At 34.1% G+C, this 21,420-nt stretch overlaps 1 protein-coding gene across 1 annotated transcript in view; it reads left to right on the forward strand.

The window, feature by feature from the left end:
- Positions 1-21,420, forward strand: part of LOC102803546 (histone deacetylase 4-like) — a 58,438-nt gene that overhangs the window by 1,654 nt on the left and 35,364 nt on the right. Inside the window, exon 2 of the mRNA XM_085501352.1 lies at positions 17,583-17,651. Coding sequence (XP_085357478.1) covers positions 17,583-17,651 — 69 coding nt within the window. The remainder of the gene's footprint in view (positions 1-17,582; positions 17,652-21,420) is intronic.

Consider the following 21,420-nt stretch of genomic DNA (forward strand, 5'->3'; position numbering starts at 1 on the left):
TTTTTTATCAATAAAATATTTAACCTGACCATAGTATTGTTTTACTGTACTGTAGCGAAATATCGTGGAGTTCAGTTGTGTATGTTTTGAATTTTGATTCGGATTATACTGTGGAATACTTTATTTTCGCTGGAATAAATTTTCGCTGAAAAGGCTTTTTGGGCATTCTTTATGAAATTTATTTTCACTGATTTTTGATGAGTTGAATGTGAAATATAGGAAAAAAAGTATATTCGCTGGATTTTATTTTCACGAAATCATCCCTTCAGCGAAAATAGCGAAAATAAATTCCAAGCGAAAATAAAGTATTCTGCAATACTATAATGTGGAATTTGTTATTTCTTCTATCTTTGTGGTGGTTAACAACATTTGTAACAGTAAATGTTTTGTAGTTAAAAAAAGGCATTTGAAGTTACTTGTTGATTTTTTTGATGATGTCAGAAAAATAGAATTATTCATCCTACTGTGGTTAAATATCAAGATAACACAGTTCTACCCCCACACCTTTAGTGTCTTGTCCTAGTCTTTCACTCTATATTCATACACCCACGGAAATACTATCTGTGAATATAACACTTGACTTTATTGATTCTCTCATAGTCTTTCAGTTTCTGCACACTGTGGCACCAATGTGTTAAATATGCTCTGGATCTTGGGCCAAAATAACTAAATTTGGGAAATAGTAGATTAAACTGATTTTTAAAAATAAAAACGTTCTCAGATTGCTGTCTCATTATCCCACCTAGAAATTGAAGTGGAATACCATTAAAACATATCATGTCTTTGACCTTTACAAAATAAGTTTATTGTATGCTGTTGATTGAAATAAAGTGTATGGTCATTAAACTAATTTTTGTATGAAAAAAAAATGGGTCTAACATCCATAGACTTGGTGATGGTAAAAAAGTCTTAATATCTTTATTATGCTTGGTTACACACATGTATGGTGAAAACATTTTTACGTTATAAGATAGGTAAATTTGTCTCAAGTTATTGTGAAATTCCATATACAATATATTTATTGCGTAATAATATTTAATACAGATTCGTATGAAAATAGTTTCAAAAAAGTCAATTTCTGCTTTTGAGGGAAAGCATGTTGCAATTACTAACATTTGTATCGTTTATTTAACCTTATTGTACAAGGGACTATCTGGACTATAAGTAAAGTGGCTTACCCCCCCCCCCCCCCCCCAGGCCAAACACACACCAATATGGCTTTTTGTGTAGCAAATGCAGGAAGCAGACATTACAGTCAATCAATCAGCCCAGTTTAACACATTTGATAAGCAAATATAGGTGTAGTACATGTGCAACCATAATTATATATAGAAACCAAAACTTGCAGGGCATCCAGACTGCATGACTGTTAAAATTAGTGTTTTCTCAACAAAAAAAACCCACATTTCATATAGGGTAAAAAAGTCCAAAAGTTGATGACTAGTCTCCAAATCAACATTTTAAAACCAAAAACTGTAATAATTGTGTCGCTTTTCCTTATAGGTCAAATGCCTGCTTACGACGTTAACTGTCCATGTTACGATTAATTATATTTTTGTGCAAGTGTTGTGAATAGTAGAATACATGTACAAACAGAATTACCATATTGTTTGCGTTCTAACTAAAAAAGTTCTCATGCATGAATACATGTGCATTTCTTGTAATAGTAGCTGGTATTTAACTCTAGAACAGTGTGTATAAATATTTTGGTAATTTTAATATATCTATAATGCATAGATATACCTTGGTGGTATTTCGTTTTCGTGTTCAGCCACATATTGTAGGGTACTTTATAATGTACTGTAAGATACTTTATGTTCGCTTGGAATTAATTTTCGCTATTTCTGCTGAAGAAATGATTCAGTGAAAATAAAATCCAGCGAATATACTATTTTTTTTCAGTTTACTTCATATCGTCAGAAATCAGTGAAAATAAATTCCATACAAGACACCCAACAAATTATTATCAGCTAAAATAAAGTATTTTACAGTATATCATTATTTTTGATACTTTTAAAATATTAGGAACTACAGTGTAAATTAGAATTACATTTGATTTGTAAAGTGTGTGTTATTATGCAAATTTGCGATGTCCGATTAATATACAAAGAAGTAGTATTGAAATACTATGTATATCTTGTTTTTTTAGCTCCGCTGTCGACTTTGTCGCGCGAAGCTTATCATATGAGTGATTGTCCGTCGTTGTCCGTTTTGGTAAAAAGTGATATTTTCGACTTCTTGTTAAAAACCACAAGTCCAATTGCTTTGATATTACATATATAGGTACTACATGTGAACCACTCTCAAATTTGTTCATTTTGTAATGATATCTTTTATTTTCTAATTTTGGAGAATATTTTTGTCATTTTTGGTAAAAAGTGATATTTTCAACTTCTTGTTAAAAACCGCAAGTCCAGTTGCTTTGATATTACATATATAGGTACTGCATGTGGACCACTCTCAAATTTGTTCATTTTGTGATGATATCTTCAATCCTCTAATTTTGGTGAATATTTTTGTCATTTTTGGTAAAAAGTGATATTTTCTTCTTGTTAAAAATATTGTTCATTTTCTAATGACATCTTCTGTTCTTTAACTGAAACGTGCATTGCTAACAGCGGAGCTATCTCAGCCGAGAGGCTGCTTGTTCAGTATAGAAGTACTAGTATAACTGTCACTTAGTTTGGGGACTTCCTGTTGACAACAGATAAAAATGATTATCCATATGGCGACGTACAAAAATAGAGCCCTATACAACGGGCATGTGTGTATGTTTTTATCACGTTCAATGTATTCATTTTATCGCAAGCACAATCCTATATAAGTTATAAACTGTCGTTAAAATACTAATCACTGGTTGCATAGTAGTTTTTACATCAGATTGGTAGAGCTGAGTTCAGATACATCCTGAGTTGCACACCACATGTCGTGCCTAGTTCAAAACATTAATATAGATTTGTGTGACAAAATGCAAAATATGTCATCCCTTGTGTTTGCAATTTGCGTGGATAAACAACAGCGGCATTCAATGTCTCGAACTGTCGCCTGGCACAAAAATATTTAAAGAAAATACAATTTATAGATGGTTAATATGTTGTTCAGCTGACATATACACTTCTCACAATTGCATGTACACCAAATGAGATTAGCAGGAATTCTAAACAGACTATAAAATCAAGCCAGTAATTTCTGTGATTTATTAGTAATAAATTAATTAATAATTAAATAAACTGTTTACAGAACAAATAGCGGTTGTCTTAGTAACATGTGATTATTAGTGTCACTACTTTGAAACATGTCATAGGTTTCTGTGAAAAATAGCATGTGATTTAGACTTTTAACCGCTCCCATTTAAAGCATTTGATTAATTCTTTAGATATGTGAAAAAGAATAAATGTCACGGAAGGAATCACAAAAAACATGGCAACTATTTTAAATTTCTTAAATATCAATGGACGAAGCACTGTATTCGAGACACACATGTTTATAACTTAAAGTCTGACGTTGTATACATGTACATATATAGTGTTTCACAATGAATTGACACATGGATATACAATTTTTGAATATATGATTATTGACGTCCATTATTTCAGCAAATAAACATCCTGTTTTGGTATGCAGGTTTAATATTCAATGCTCAATCCCAACCCTGAGAGTATATCAAAAGACCAAAAGCTTGCTTGGTTCTGCTTGGAGGGAATAATCACTAAACTTGTAGCAATCACATTCTCTTCCCTTTGTTGAAAATTACAATTATATATTACTGAACAAAATTTATGCATGTATTACTTTCTTTAACACTGATAACTTATATAGAACTAATAATATGACCAATTCATTCAACTGCTTATGTAATATTTAATATACATCTATTAAAATGTCTATAAATGGTTTCAGTGCAATTGATGAATATAGTATCCAGATTTATTTTTCTTTCATTATTTATTGATTTTTGTTCAATATAGTATTCATATTGCATGTGGCTGTAAGTTTTTACCATGCTTCATTAGAGCCCACCTACTCATGGAACACAGTAGCTGCCAACATAGGGAGTCAAACAAGGAAATAACACCAAATACTTATCATTTTAAACTGTGTTGAATCAAAGTATACGTGTACTGCGGGATTCTATCAGTTATAAATGTGTTGATACACTTAGATCAAAATATTTAGATATGGAACATGTGTAATTTGTGCCTTGAGGTTGGAATTTTACATGATTAGTCGCATCAGTTTTAACAGTCATGCAGCCTGGATGATCCCCTGCAAGTTTTGGTTTCTATATATAATTATGGTTGCACATGTACTACACCTTTATTTGCTTATCAGTTGTGTTAAACGGGGCTGATTGATTGTTTGCTACTTAGGGAGCCTCATTGGTGACTGCGTTTCCTGAGGGGTGGGTTGGGGGTGGGGTAAGCCACTTTACTTATAGTCTAGGTTTACCATGTTACCCTTATCAATATAAGGTTAACTTAAACAATACATAGGTATTGTTATTGCTGCATACTTTCTTTTTGATCATAGCCATAATTTTGTATTTTTAGCTCCGCTGTCGACTTTGTCAAGCGGAGCTTATCATATGAGTGATTGTCCGGCGGCGTCCGTCGTCCGTGTCAATGTTTTACTTTTTCGACTTCTTCTTGAAAATTACAAGCCTGAATGCTTTGATACTTGGTGTATATGTACCTTGGGTAGACCTCTCTCAGATTTGTTCATTTCATGATCATATCTTCAATTCTCTAATTTTGGTGAATATTTTTGTCATTTTTGGTAAAAAGTGATATTTTCAACTTCTTGTCAAAAACCGCAAGTCCAATTGCTTTGATATTACATATATATGTACTACATGTGGAACTCTCTCAGATTTGTTCATTTTGTAATGATATCTTTAATTCTCTAATTTTGGTGAATATTTTTGTCATTTTTGGTAAAAAGTGATATTTTCGACTTCTTGTTGAAAACCGCAAGTTCAATTGCTTTGATACTACATATATAGGTACTACATGTGGACCTCTCTCAGATTTGTTCATTTCGTGATGATATCTTCAATTCTCTAATTTTGGTGAATATTTTTGTCATTTTTGGTAAAAAGTGATATTTTCGACTACTTGTTAAAAACCAATAGTTCAATTGCTTTGATATTACATATATAGATACTACATGTGAACCACTCTCAAATTTGTTCATTTCATGATGATATCTTTTATTTTCTAATTTTGGAGAATATTTTTGTCATTTTTGGTAAAAAGTGATATTTTCGACTTCTTGTTAAAAACCGCAAGTCCAATTGCTTTGATATTACATATATAGGTACTACATGTGGACCTCTCTCAGATTTGTTCATTTTGTAATGATATCTTCAATTCTCTAATTTGGGTGAATGTTTTTGTCATTTTTGGTAAAAAGTGATATTTTCGACTTCTTGTTAAAAATATTGTTCATTTTCTAATGACATCTTCTGTTCTTGTTTGTTTTAATATTGTACTTTATCTGCAACATTTGCTCAATCCATACTCAATCCATGGACGTACAAACCATGTATGCCCAGGCTCAATCATAAGAATCATAACAATAAACAAAATGAAAATACCTGTTTCATAGTTAATTTAATCTTTTGAAGTATTTTTCCCCCCCAGTTTATGTGTTTAGTATACATACGAGTACTATTGGCAAATTTACCCATTTGAACTGTATTGTGTTCCGAATTGGCAGAGGTCACAATAGCTCATTAGTATTGTTGTTCTACACATCACTGGACTTTCTTTGACAGGTAGTGAGATATGGTTACTGAATGACGTCAAACGTTTGAAGTGCTTTTGTTGCTGCCTGGGCACTTGCTCAGTATGGGGCTAGGGCAGTGATCAAAATAGACAGACCTAAACAAAGTATAGTAGCATATGACGTGCATGACACCTTGTACAAACAAAAGACACATACTGGTACAATGTGGTTGGTGAGATCTTCTAGCTCTCATTGGTCCCCTATGTTTACTTGACGTATTTTTAGGGCATTGACATTTTTGGTCGTTACTTATCCCCAATTCATAGGCAATAAATAACAACAATAAAGATAAAGGTGTCAATAAAAATCACTGAGGTCGCATGTTGTGCTTAGTCACCTGTGTAAATACATGTTCCCCAATGGACTGTCTTATCTGTGCCAAGCCTACAATTACCCATCAGTCTGTTTTTGATTGAAATTGGGTGTGGCCTAGTTTAGTTTTCTATTGCATTTATCTTTCTAAGACAGTATTTTCTGCCTCTATAAACAATTTCTTTCGTCATAGGCTTATCAAATTATTAAGATCTGATGCTTAAAATGAAACAGTTCATGTATATGTACATGTAATTGTTTTTATCCCGATGGAATAAATGTAATGTGTAGCCTGTAATAAGTAAACACTAAAGCAACTCATTGAATGCTTTTTGTCATGTTTTGCATACTTCACCAATGACATTGTTGCAGGATGTTGCTCGCAATAGTGATCAAAAAATGATTTTCCTATGGTAGTATTGATATGTGATAACAGAGGTTGTTGTCAAAGTGTTACGTTCTCCATACTGAATGCCTAAACTACATCTATGGAATCAGAGTTGTTTGGCAATGACAATGAACCTGTGGAATCAGCATTGTTCCATTGTTCCATCCTCAGACAATGGCAATCTTTCTATGGAATCAGGGTTGTTGCTTGTGGTGTTTGTAACCTCAGACAATAACAATGAATCTATGGATAAGGTTGTTTCTTGTGGTGTTTGTATCCTCAGACAATAGCTATGAATCTATGGATAGGATTGTTCCATGTGGTGTTTGTGCCTTCAGACAATAGCAATGAGTCTGGAATCAGGGTTGTTTCTTGAGGTGTTTGTATCCTCAGACAATAGCAATGAATCTATGGATAGGGATGTTCCATGTGGTGTTTGTGCCTTCAGACAATAGCAATGAGTCTGGAATCAGGGTTGTTTCTTGTGGTGTTTGTATCCTCAGACAATAGCAATGAATCTATGGATAGGATTGTTCCATGTAGTGTTTGTGCCTTCAGACAATAGCATTGAGTCTGGAATCAGGGTTGTTTCCTGTGGTGTTTGTATCCTCAGACAATAGCAATGAATCTATGGATAGGATTGTTCCATGTGGTGTTTGTGCCTTCAGACAATAGCATTGAGTCTGGAATCAAGGTTGTTTCTTGTGGTGTTTGTATCCTCAGACAATAGCAATGAATCTATGGATAGGGATGTTCCATGTAGTGTTTGTTTTTTCAGACAATAACCATGAATCTATGGATAGGGTTGTCCCATGTAGTATTTGTGCCATCAAAGGATGGTATGAGTCTATAGTGCCATGTAGTGTTTGTGTCTTCAAACAATAACCATGAATCTATGGATAGGGTTGTCCCACGTAGTATTTGTGCCATCAAAGGATGGTACGAGTCTATAGTGCCATGTAGTGTTTGTGTCTTCAGACAATAACCATGAATCTATGGATAGGGTTGTCCCATGTAGTATTTGTGCCATTAAAGGGTGGTACGAGTCTATAGTGCCATGTAGTGTTTGTGTCTTCAGACAATAACCATGAATCTATGGATAGGGTTGTCCCATGTAGTATTTGTGCCATCAAAGGATGGTACGAGTCTATAGTTCCATGTAGTGTTTGTGTCTTCAGACAATAACCATGAATCTATGGATAGGGTTGTCCCACGTAGTATTTGTGCCATCAAAGGATGGTACGAGTCTATAGTTCCATGTAGTGTTTGTGTCTTCAGACAATAACCATGAATCTATGGATAGGGTTGTCCCACGTAGTATTTGTGCCATCAAAGGATGGTACGAGTCTATAGTTCCATGTAGTGTTTGTGTCTTCAGACAATAACCATGAATCTATGGATAGGGTTGTCCCACGTAGTATTTGTGCCATCAAAGGATGGTATGAGTCTATAGTTCCATGTAGTGTTTGTGTCTTCAGACAATAACCATGAATCTATGGATAGGGTTGTCCCACGTAGTATTTGTGCCATCAAAGGATGGTATGAGTCTATAGTTCCATGTAGTGTTTGTGTCTACAGACAATAACCATGAATCTATGGATGGGGTTGTCCCACGTAGTATTTGTGCCATCAAAGGATGGTACGAGTCTATAGTGCCATGTAGTGTTTGTGTCTTCAGACAATAACCATGAATCTATGGATAGGGTTGTCCCACGTAGTATTTGTGCCATCAAAGAATGGTACGAGTCTATAGTGCCATGTAGTGTTTGTGGCCTCAGACAATTGCAATGAATGAAATCAGAGTTCTCCCATTGTGTGCGTCCCCAAAAGATGATCAACAAAATGGCAATCCTGTTTGCTACATTATAGATGGTGTTTTCGGTGAGTTTAATGGGTGTTTTCATTTTAATGAATAAATGAATGAACGACTGAATGAATGAACAAACGAACCCTACTCAGTGTGTGTAGAAATCCCTTGCATTCGATCACCTCATTACACACAGAACATAGAACACTTTCCTGAAACTAAAAATTGTCATTCCAACTCAGCAGCCAATCAGTGACAGCCTGTCATTCCAACTCAGCAGCCAATCAGTGACAGTCTTATAGTTAGATGACAATTTCGGTTTCATATACCCGGGAAAGTGTTCTATGTTTTGTGTGTAAGGTGTTTGTATGCAATAGATTTTTCCACACAAATACGCTGAATTCGACCAAATTTTCTTAGCGATTGTTTCTTATTTAGTTTCATGTCGTATTCAAGATGGCGGCCTCTGTATAGTAAATATTGATAAATTAATCACATTTATTTTATTTTCACTACGCCAGTTGTCTGTGGATTGGACAACCAATTACACTGCATTTGTATGCATTTGATAAGCTCTTGTGTTATTCTGGTAGTTGTGTTATACATGTATTAATACATCAAGCAGATGATAAAAGTGCTTGTACCATCGACATGTGCTTCATAATTATAGATTTTCAGAATGGACATGTGTGTATTAAACATCATTAGCATGCAGACATGACTAAAATAACCACAGCACTGGTATTGAAATGTCATGTGTCATAACCCTTTAAAATACCAAGTTCCTTTACCTTACCATAAATTTAAATGCGATTTCCTTGTTTCCTTAATTAAATGCATAATGTATATGTAATATTTTAATAATTGATTTTCCTTAAAATTGTGATTCCCTACCTTCAGGCCTTAAAGGTAAAATATGAAATTATTGGCTACATTACTTATACTACATGTACTGCTTCGAACTGCAGCTTTACATCTAAATGCGCTGTTTTTTGGTAACTATTCATAATTTTATTTGTGTTTTGTTTTCATCCAACAAATATTAACTACTACAACATATCATTGCTTATATTTTGACAATTGCATTATGTCATTGTGTCATTATGTCATTATGTCATTATGTCATTGTGTCATTATGTCATTGTGTCATTATGTCATTATGTCATTGCCAGACAATGCAGTATTGCTGTAATGATTGCATTGAGCTGTTAAATTCAGCAATGAAAAAATCATGCAACTTTATAGATGTCGAAAAAATATAAGCTTATTTATGTGAGTTTACTTATTACAAAGCACTTTAGCAAATACAAAGCACATTAAAATATATCAATTTTAAATATCCCTTTTACGATTGATACAGTGTGACGCCTGCATGTTTTGACATAGAGCATTAGTGCATGCTCGTGTCAGGGCCACTGCATTCTTCGCTACATACCTAAAAAAATGAAAATGAGCAAAAATTGGACATGGACGTGTATACAACCTAACATGTGGTGATGGCATTGTCAGATCTTCATCCTCATTAGATATAACAAAAAACATTATTGTTCCTTCGTTATTGTTTTAATATGAACAAATTGTGTGTGTGTGTGTGTGAATTGTTTTGCTTTGATACTCCTCCCTCGGTAATGTGCATCTAATGGAGAAAATGGGTAAAACTAACTGAATTATTAAAATATTTTTCTGAGGTTGGATGTTAGTAACATGTTTGTTTTTTGTGTGCCTTTAAAAAAAGTTAGTTTCCACCTGTGAATCATAACACTATGACAGCGAATGAATGTAATTTTGTTTTCGTTCTGGTCTCGGCAATGTGTGATTTGAAAACAATTACTGGGTAAGCCTGGCTCATCGTTCTGATGAGGATATACAACTAATGGCGTTGTGGTCGTTCTTTAGTAGCTAGCGTGTCTGTTCTATAATAAGGCTATAATACCACTATATGCATTCCCATCCATTGGGAAGCTATGCACTCTATTTAAGACTCAATCTATCAGGTACACGGTATACTGGTACAACAAAAATATTATGAGAGCTATATCTTAAATGTCAACTACCAGGTGAATTTACAATGATTTCACGTTTATTTATAAAGTTTTCTCTGTTTGTGCTTTGACAGTACATTTTATTCCATACTACATAACAGTCATGAATGAACCACAGTCCAAATCTTATTTAGGCCAGACTTTTATTATCCCTTGTTTCGCGGCTCGCCGAATGAACAGAAGTCGAAAATGAAATAAAAATAACATTTTATTTCAGTGTAACAAACATAAGTTGCATTTTCGTGGGAGTATCATGATCAAAGTACCAAAGTCTCGTGCAGATGAGAAACAAGGTTATACATGGAATAACATTTTATTTCATTTCTTCTTTCCGGTCAATGATCTCCCTTACAATTCTTTGAGAATCACACAAATCTAATGGGAAAAAAAGAACTAATTTTATTTATTTTTCGCCCACCTCAAAAAAATTGGCTTATAAAAACTTGAGAAGCAAGGAGTAAAAAAAGTCTGGCCTTATGACACTGTCTGGAGTTTGTACTGTTGCTATGTTTAATCCACGGCGATAGGCCCTATTTCGGCTTGTTTTTATGTCCAACATTCAAATGGTAGACAGCTTTAGATTAACTCAGCCCCGGAACATGAGTATGTATATCTATGCACTGAGACATGCATGGAATCAACGGTGAATGATGCTAAAGTTGATACATTCTTCATGTGAAGTGAAGCTAAACACTGAAAATCTTACCTGATTTTTCATTAACACATGTTATTTAGATTAAGAATTGATTAGAGTTCAATCCTGATACGATATTTTAAAACCTGAATAATGGAAAGTAAAACCCCAAAATGGACATACTGTAATTGATTTGTTAGAAGCACATGAGCTTATGAAGATGCCATGTGAAATTACACCAACATTATTATGTTTATATTATAAATAAAATACACACACAAAAAATATATTTTGCGCTTAAATTATTGAGATGTTGTTTTACTTTAGTAGGTAAAATATTGAAATCAATTTCAAAAAATTGTGTGTTTCCCATATAAAATGCGATATGTTGTACATGTGCTGATACATAGTAAATCCAGCAAAATTTTGTGTGACTTTCCATGCCTACATGCACACGCATTTAGACTAGATGCAAAGCTCTTTAAAAGATTGTACATGATTGGCTATCCAACCTAACAGTCAGACCAATCAGCAAGCAGTTTGCTTGTTGGCAGTTTTTTTTGACATATCGAATTCTGTCATGCATATACATGTATACCTGGTACTTGAAATCAACTGCACATTTATTTATTTATCAATTCTAGTAAAGCTACTACTTAGATATGCGTTTCGTATTACCTTAAAAAAAGTCACACTATCAACAAGTTATTTCTCAATTATTCCCCCCCAAAATGCAAGCAGATTTCACCTCAAGTTCAAAAACACATCAAACATTGACGTACATGTATAAGTACTATTCCTGTTATATAGTAATAATAGAATGCAAGTACCAGGATGTTTGACCTTCAAGGGTCATGCATAAGGGCCCTGATCCAGTCTGAGATCGATAGAGAAAGACAAAATAAAGTGTTACTATTTTTAGTTTTTAATATTTTAAATGTTGTGATTTGGCTTTGAGCTGCAGGAGTGAGTGATAAATCATCTGTACACGACTTGACAGTTAATTATGTCCCTGGGGGTCTTTTAAGAATAACACCCACACCTATTTTCCCATCTTTATACGTAAATGTCACTGGCAGATTTACAGGAAAGGAGAGGTGACTAAGTATTAACTAGCGGCCTTGTGATCGGTGGAAATTTTTCCATTGCATAAATAGCTTGCTTACTAGTTTGAATTTACAGCTGGCTGATTCACCCATCCATCAAAAATGTTGGCTTGTATAAAATGTGTACAATCAGTTTAAATCATTCTAGCCATCTCTGCAGCGTGTGTTTGAAATTCAAGTCAAGACCTATAGTGCTCCTATGGACATTGAAAAGTAACTTGTGGAGGCCTGGTGCTTTCATAGACATGTGGTACCCGGTGGAGGCCTGGTGCTTTCATAGACATGTGGTACCCAGTGGAGGCCTGGTGCTTTCATAGACATGTGGTACCCGGTGGAGGCTTGGTGCTTTCATAGACATGTGGTACCTGGTGGAGACCTAGTGCTTTCATAGACATGTGGTACCCAGTGGAGGCCTGGTGCTTTCATAGACATGTGGTACCCAGTGGAGGCCTGGTGCTTTCATAGACATGTGGTACCCAGTGGACCCCTGGTGCTTTCATAGACATGTGATACCCAGTGGACCCCTGGTGTTCTATTGGGCATGTGACTCAATGGAGACCTGGTGCTTTCATAGACATGTGGTACCCGGTGGAGGCCTGGTGCTTTCATAGATATGTGGTACCCAGTGGACCCCTGGTGTTCTATTGGGCATGTGACTCAATGGAGACCTGGTGCATATGGCACCCCAGTTATGGACACTTATGAAAGAATAACTATTGTGTATCATTATTCATTTTATACAGTTGCAGAACTCAAAATTAATGGGGACTAAATACCCCTCCCTTCTCTCCCTTTTCTAAATGCCTTGGTACCAAAGAGTTAGATATCCCTTCATACAGTAATTACAATTTCATTATTTGTGTACTCCACAATTATGTATAATTATAATAATTAATAAACTTACTCAAAAATAAATTAACTATTAAATTAACTATAATTGAATTATTCTGATACCACTATGTATAATATTGTCTGAACGTCTTTTCTAATTGTACTCATCTCAACGATTTATTTCTTGATTAAATTTTGTGGCAACAATGAAAGTGTCAATTGATTTATTGAGGAAGTTAATAAAATGTTTAAATGCATTAAATGTTAACAGTATTAAAGTTATATATAAAATATTCTGCAGGCATTCATGGTTTTAAGAGGTCATTTATCATAGGCCAACTATGCATGCTGAACACATGTTTTCCTGGAAATTGTCTATATATATAGTATACTATATTTGCAATGTATGTATGTTGGCCAGTATTCTAGGTCAAAACACACCTGTCATAGATGTATTTTAATGTAATTTATGGGATAAACCATTTTATGGGAGGGGTGATACATATGCAATATACATTTTTAAATAGTGGCGCTGCTAATTTATATGTAACAAAGTTGGTTTGATTTTGATCACAACACCTTTGACTTGTATTGTTAGATATTTATAGTCGTTGTTTTGTGAATAGTTTTGTTTTCCCTTTGACCTACATGTATTGTGGTCTGACTAACCTTGAGTTCTCAGGAATTTCACCTGCTTGTATTGTGAACTCAACTTGTTGAAGGAATTCATGAGTTTAACAAACAATGAATTATTATATGAATGAATTGATTATAGTTATTGTAAACAGCTTAATTTTTGCTGACTGGAATATTTTTTGTAATTTGATGATTTCATGGCATTCATGAAGACAAAAATCTGTGAAAGTTTCGGACACTCCGCGTCATATAGAATTTTCAATGCTACGAAATTACATCAACATCTTCATTGACTTGCGAACTTCGGAATCAGAGCTGTTTACAGCAGGGGTTGAGTTGTCTCAAAAGTATTGTATGTCTTTTTAATTATTTGCCTTATGCTGCTGATGTCCAATGAGCCTTTGAATCTCTTTTATAGTATTCCGAAATGATCTTACACTGTATCTCTTCTATCGATTCTCCCAATTTTTCAGTGATATATAATAGTTGAAATATTGGCATAGCAAAGTTAATTTATTTGTTCAATTTATTTGCAAAATCCTACAGAGAAAATTACAGAAAACACCCCACACTCCTTTGATAGAGAAAAGTAAAACAATTTATTTTAATAGCTTTACAGTCGTTCTGAGAATTATTCGGACAGTCAGTTAGCAAAATGACTTGCAACTTTGCAAAACACTTTGGTCTTTGCCCAATCTAGACTTGACGGCGCTGCTTGAGTGACGGGCGCGTGGTTTGGAATTACTATTTCAGAGGGGTTGTCGGCTTGGTGAATTGTAAGTATTATCTAGCGTGCATTTACAGCAACCATTCTTTATTTTTTTATAATTATATTGTAATTATTTTCAGTAATTTTGAAAATCACAAGTTGGGTGTTGCTTAAATCTGTCGAAAAATGTCAACCCCCTCGCTCATTTTAGTCAGTTGTACCTGTTACAAAAATGGACTGGACATAATAACGATCATTATACCCCGTCATTTTCAAACTGCAGTTGAAAAAGTGATTCGATCAAGGAAGGCACTTTTGATTTGACAAAATCCATCAAACCATTATAATCGAGTTTTCCGTCTGTGTATCCCTGACGTACTCTCCACCCTCGGTATAAAATCTGAATTTGATACATAATGCACCAGTAATGTAAAAACAACTTTTAGTTTGGCCCAAAACTGTCGCGAAACTGCAGCGCGTCCCGCTAAGAAACTTTACTTTGAGTCTTCTCGCCAATGACGAGTTCAATAATACCTGCGGTTACTCAACACTCGGGAGTAAATTACGCTATGTCAGGTGGACTCAGATGGTTATAACAATTTAAAATAACACTTTGAATGCATATACAACATATAACCTGTTAATATATGGAAACCAACGCGTGTCGTTTTGAAATCAGCGTTTTACCCGCATCTTGCAAGATAATGGAATGATTCCAATTGTGGGCGTGCCAATACAACAGCGCCATCAAGTCTAGATTGGAAAAGACCCAAGTGTTTTGCAAAGTTCCATAATATATTGCTAACTAACTGTCCGAATAATTCCCAGAACGGCTGTAAACTAAGTGAAGGGAAAAAAAGGACTTGCTCAGTTTTTGTATCTCAACCCCATACTAATAATATTTGTGAAAGTGGAACATGTCTATTCTGGGTGAAGTTGAACCCTGGATCTCTATGTCTGCTTCATGTCAGTGTAATGTCCAATTTGTTCATTAAAGAATGTTCAGCTCTCCACCCATGTAACCAGATAGTCTTGTTTATTTTGGTATAACCTTATGATTTTAAGGTCACTTATCTTTAGTTCAGTTCATTCCTTTTAAGAAAGATATTGTACATTTTCTTCTTTTGTTTTTTAATAAAAACTTGGTAAAAAGCGTTCTTCTTTTTAAAATATTTTTTACTGACAATTCGCTATTGGTATTATTATAGCTTACTCATTGGCGAGTTTTAATTTCATGAATTACTTTCTATTGTTATTGTTTTATGTTCATATGGATTTAATTATACTTATCACTTATCACTGAAAATAGCAAAATTAAAACTGAGTGAAGAATTATTTCATTTGTGAATCTTTTAGCTCCAATGTCATCGATATGACAGGTGAAGCTGTTGGTATAGGCAGTTGTCGGTTGTTGTCTCACGTCAGCTTTTTCTTTAAACAACTTCTATTGAACACCATTAACTCTTTTGCTTTCATACTTAATACATATGATTCTTGGGTGGACCTCTAGTTGATTTGAATATTTCGTGACAATATCTTCAATTCTGTCAATTTAGGGATATTGCGATAACTTAAATAACTAAATGTCAAATCAATTTTTGCATTTATCTTTTGGTTTTTTTCTCTCTGTGTAGTGTAATCCTTTGTGTTTGTGTATATATTTCATGAAAACGAATACAAATATTTTTTAAAGTGGAAGGGTAGTCTCCTGTGCACACGCGGGAATTGAGTCCCAATCGACGATAACAACACACGCTAAAAATGCAAAGGCTTTAAAACAAATAAAAAAAAAAAAAATGATGGATCACAATGAAATGCATTGAAATTTCCCACAATTTGTTCAAATCCAGGCCATATGTTGCATAATAGACACAATGAATACTCACCGAGTGCAAGTTTAACTAGTTAAAAGTCTGAAAGGTATATATGGTTCTTCATTCATGATATTCAAATTTCTGATTTTCATTGCTACCTGTGGCATCATGCATTGTAATTGTGTGTGCAATGAAAGCTGTACAATATAGGCAGGACTTCACTTCTCTACATAATGTCCAGTAAGTTTGCCTTGGTGCCCTTTATAATTTTGCTCCATTTGGAAATTGATTATCATAAATCATATCAGCTTATTTTCTGTATTTAGGTTACACATGTGACATTTTCCCATCCTTCTAACCTTCTTATTAACCAAGGCTAACTCAGTGTGACATTTGCAAAACCTAAGCTGTGCGTCATCACTATTAATTGAATGGTTCTCCTCTTGTAATCAAATCACACAATCCTTTTCTCATGTTACTATAAAGTATGTATGACATTATTTTCATTCTATTACTTTCATACGCTTGACAATATCCATTCAGATTATTTTTCTCCAATTTATATTCATATTAATTCATTTCTGACTCTCTTATAATTCTTCATGTATTTTTTTTTTTCACTAACAAGATTCCTCTTGATTAGCTTTTGGTATCTATTGCAAATTAAAAGCAAGCATGTCATTCTGCTTGTATTTTTATTTATTACACTACGACTTAATTGTTTCTTTAATTTATAATTTGTTTATTAGAGTCTGTAATTCATTGCCTTCTATGCAAAATTTAAACCCCTATATACTGATTAGAGTAGATTACGGAACGGAAAGTAATGTCATGGGTATGTCTGTCTGTCTGTCTGTGTGACTAATCTGATCAGGTTTTGATTTAATACTGTGCATATTGATAATCTTAATTAGTCTAATAATTATGAATGTTCATTTCAATGCAAAAAGGTCTTTACAACACATATTGTACCTGTTTCAGTTTTTTAAACAAATCCTTGCATATTAAATAGCTGTATTTGCATAATTCAGATTTTATAACCAATGCTCCAAAAAAATTATACTGTATTAGTATTTGTAAATCAACAGTTGCATTTATTCAGTGCCAGATCATTGAAATATGACTTATTTTTAACCATTCACACAACTGCGTTATTTACGTAAGTAGGTGCGCGACTAATTGAGTAAGTAGGATATTAAATATGACAATACATGTAATGATAGATATTGTTTTATAAATAATTTATTTTTTGAAAAAATAGAGTTGTTATACAACTGTAATTACTTATTGACAGTTAGTTCATATTCAGGAACAAACCTTATTTCAAAATATGGTTTTGGTGTCTGTCTATATATGCATAACTGTGTGTTTTAATAAATTATTTCTGCAAATTTTAAATAATTATCTGTTGTTAAACTGTGATTCTAACATCAGAATTTAAATTATATCAATCCCTGTATTTTTCAATGCATCAATTTATCACTTGATTTATTCATATTGGTCTTTATCTTTGCAGAAACACCATTGGGAGGGAGAAGGGATATAAATATTAATTCACATTTTACGAACCATGTACAAACCAGAGGTAGGTCACATGCTTTGCTTATAGTCAGTACAGCTGTTACGTGTGTATGTACATCATAGCCTTTTTAATAAGAGTAACAAACACTATTACAGTATTCTCTCTATTTCAACCACCAGTGCTGCAACTCATAGACCCCTATTGTCATCTCATCATTTCCACAAAACACTGTATTTTCTCTATTCCAACCATCAGTGCTGCAACTCATCGACCCCTATTGTCATCCCATCATTTTCACAAAACATGGCATTTCCTGTTTTCCAACCATCAGTGCAACAACAGCAATATTGGCTTCCTTCCAAATTGAAAATTTCTTCAGTTTTGATCTAAAAATATAAACAGTATCAAATCTGTATGGCAATTTTAGAATACTCTCTCACCAGGTGATTAGTCCCTGTTTCAGGCGCAGCCTAAAAAGTGGACTATTAATTCTTATTTCAATTTTCTGTCTGTGACGTCTCTAACATTTTCTCAGAAATTCTGCAGCAGATATCGATGAAACTTGGCAGGTTGATGAACAAGTCTCTGCCGAATATGCACATAATTTTTTTTCCAGATCTGAAAATCCTTAGTGGGTCTTTTTCATGATTTTCATCCAAGACAACCTCTCCCAACACCACTGAGAGAACAACTGAGCATTCTCAGAATAAATAATTAGCTTAGATTGTAATGCTAGGGTTTTTAGTGATGTCATAACCTTGATCTGAATCAGTGACAGATGGGTCATACCATTACCAATCTCAGTGGAAAATGTAGAGGGGTGTCAGGGCTACATTTTGATGGGAATTATAGTGGCGATGATAAAACAAACCCAGGTAATATACAAAGACTTGAATTAACAAAGAAGTCAAGTTGTTATTAAAGGTACATCAAGGTTTACTCAGATTTATGAATGCAGTTTCTTGAGCATTTATGAGACATAGTTTGGTTGCACTTGTGTACTCTGAGATTTTGGACCCGGGTCAATGAAAGTTTTCAGTTATCAGATTAAGGGAAATCACTTTATGATAAGTTGTACCCACATAGAGTACATATTATTTCAATTGTTTGCAGATGTTCCATGTATTATTTTAACATGAGTATTTTATAATTAAATAACGGGGACTGTGACATTCATGTTTTGTTTAGAACTGTATTCCTGGATTAGTATTCACTGATCAGAAAACCAGTGACGGATAATAGAGATATATAAATAAGTTCCCATTACTCATGTAGTGTTCTATTAATGGACGGTATTACAGTATTTTTTAGTTATTTATATTGATATGTACCAGTAATAATAACTATAGTCTAGTGTTTATCCGTACTGTTAAATTCGTATTAAAAACCGCAGTTATTATTAAAATGGTAACAATGTGGCTTCTATTGGAACATCTTCGGACATGAGAAAAAGTGAATTTGTGGTTCTCAATTGTTCAAAATAATTGGTGCAGCTTCTTTTAAGGATGCACCTTCAAAAACAGATTTTACAATGTACTTTAATAGATGTATTGAACTCGAAATTATTTGATGTGAAGTTTTAATGATTTAATGTTTTCAGTGTAGTCTATGGAAACTGTTACTAAATGCCAATCCATTCAATGCAGTATTATTTTACAGTGAATTAAAAAAAAAAAATCACATAAAATTGACTATTTATACTGAAACTATTAGCGATATTGACTTATTTTGACCAGAATTATTGTCACTGCTATATGCTTGAAAATATGTGCATTTGTCAAAAGCACACAAGTAGCTAGCATTCTATCTACCAGGTAATTTGGGGTGGACCATTTTGTATGTCACAATGAGCGTGTGTTTCAACACATTGACTGCTGTCGTTGTTTTATACCATTAATACTGTTTTGCTTATCCACGGCTATCCGTAAAGGCTTACAGCATGTGATGTTTTATGTACATATAACTCCTTAAAGTGCCTGTGCAATGCCCACCCTCACGTTTCCCATTTTAGATCTGTATCCCACTGAAATGGGCAGTTATTGATTTAATTTGCTGAAAATGATTACTCGTATCCAAGTAAATTTGGGATATTTCTCGTGTTGTAGCCACGCCCACCTATCCTGAAACGGTCGACTGTTTCCGGATTTCCGACTCTCGCCGAAAGTGCGCCACCAAATGCCAAAATGTGAGAGGAAGTCATACCCCTGAGCCGTAATAACACTGGTCATTCAGACGTCCAGCAAGTGTTTAAAATGAGTTGACTTTTTTGCGATCCTGATTATCGTTTTATAGAGACCATTTAGTCCCTGTTAAGTAAAAGGTAGCAATAATTTTGACAGTGACACGAAAACGAAGCGTCGGACAAACAGGAAATTACACAGCCCTTACACACTGCTAATTGTTTTCATTGTCGAAGGCTAAAAGTTTCTGAATTGTTTGGTGGTTTGGGTTGAATGTCAAATTCACACCTCTGTTCTTTTTTTACCTCCATGCTTGCAGCTTGATCTGCGTAATAATTTCTAAATTAAGAATCCGGGCTTGGTCAATGTGTTTCCACCAAATAGTTTAATATGATGTTATAAATACGACAATCACGCCATGGATCACGCTAACTCGATTCCACTCTGAATTTATCTGTATGTGTGTCGATCTCAATTATTTTTGTTATCCAATTAAACGCCGTTTTTAACGCACTTGCCTTCGTGGTGACCCGACGCGTTCACCTATTTCAACAAAATTTCAATTTATTTCCACGCGGCTGTCATTTATTTAGTAACTATAATTTGTCGTTTTTTAAATTATTTTTTAGTGATCACTATGGTCTAATGTTTAGAATGTCAAAATATGTTCTCTTTTATTTTAATTTTGAAAGTTTTACTCAGACGATCGATGAAATAAAACAGTGTAGTGACGTGCCTAGTAACCTGCTAAATAACGAGATAATTCCAACGTCAATTTTCTATTTTTGCGACAGTGTACAAACATGCACCGCTGACGATCACAGTGACCAGCTACACCAGAACGAACATATTTTGCATCTAACTCAACCCCATGCAACAAAAATTGATACTATGTGTTCATTATGGTCCATTCCTCCTCGACGAACAAGTACATAAGTGAAAATTTAGTCAAAGATGAGAAAACTGCAGAGGAAATCTGCCTTATTTACACGTATCGGCAATGCAAGCTGCCATGCGACTTCCCCTTCTGACGTCACAAGGGGAATTTCTGTATGCAAATAAGAAGCTAATAAGGAGCCTCGTTTTAAAATACACAAAAATAAAGTTGCCGTAGATTGAGTTTAAAACACATTTTTTCACTTAAAAAAATAATTCATGCTCAGAAACATAAAAAAATAATAATATTTATGTATCAATGGATAATTTTAGGCGTGAAAATAGCAGCCATTTCACAGGCACTTTAAGTGGTATAAGTTGTAAGTTAAACCCAAGACAAGCTAAACAATATGCAAGTATAATTGTGTAGTTTCAGATGACAAAATCAATATAATCAAACTGCACACGCTACTTGCTTTATCTTGAATCGGTTTAATATGTTGAGTCATGTCATGAATGGCTACACTGTGATGACAGTTATCACATGAGTGTGATAGGTTCCAACAAAAAAGTTTTCACCAGATAATTTTGTGAAGCATCCATGACATGCAGACTTGTAATTGGTAGTAGAAGGCATAGCTTTTGTCTAATACGTATAATTAAATGTTCATTCCATTGTTAGTTTCCAGACTTTCGGCTATTAAAGCACCACATCGTGTTTGACAAAAGGATTTTGTAACGAAGGTTGATGTGTTCCTATACCACCTGTGTGCATA

The sequence above is a fragment of the Saccoglossus kowalevskii genome, chromosome 7 (assembly GCF_978046115.1).
Source record: "Saccoglossus kowalevskii chromosome 7, keSacKowa6.1, whole genome shotgun sequence".
In the NCBI taxonomy this organism is placed as follows: domain Eukaryota; kingdom Metazoa; phylum Hemichordata; class Enteropneusta; family Harrimaniidae; genus Saccoglossus; species Saccoglossus kowalevskii.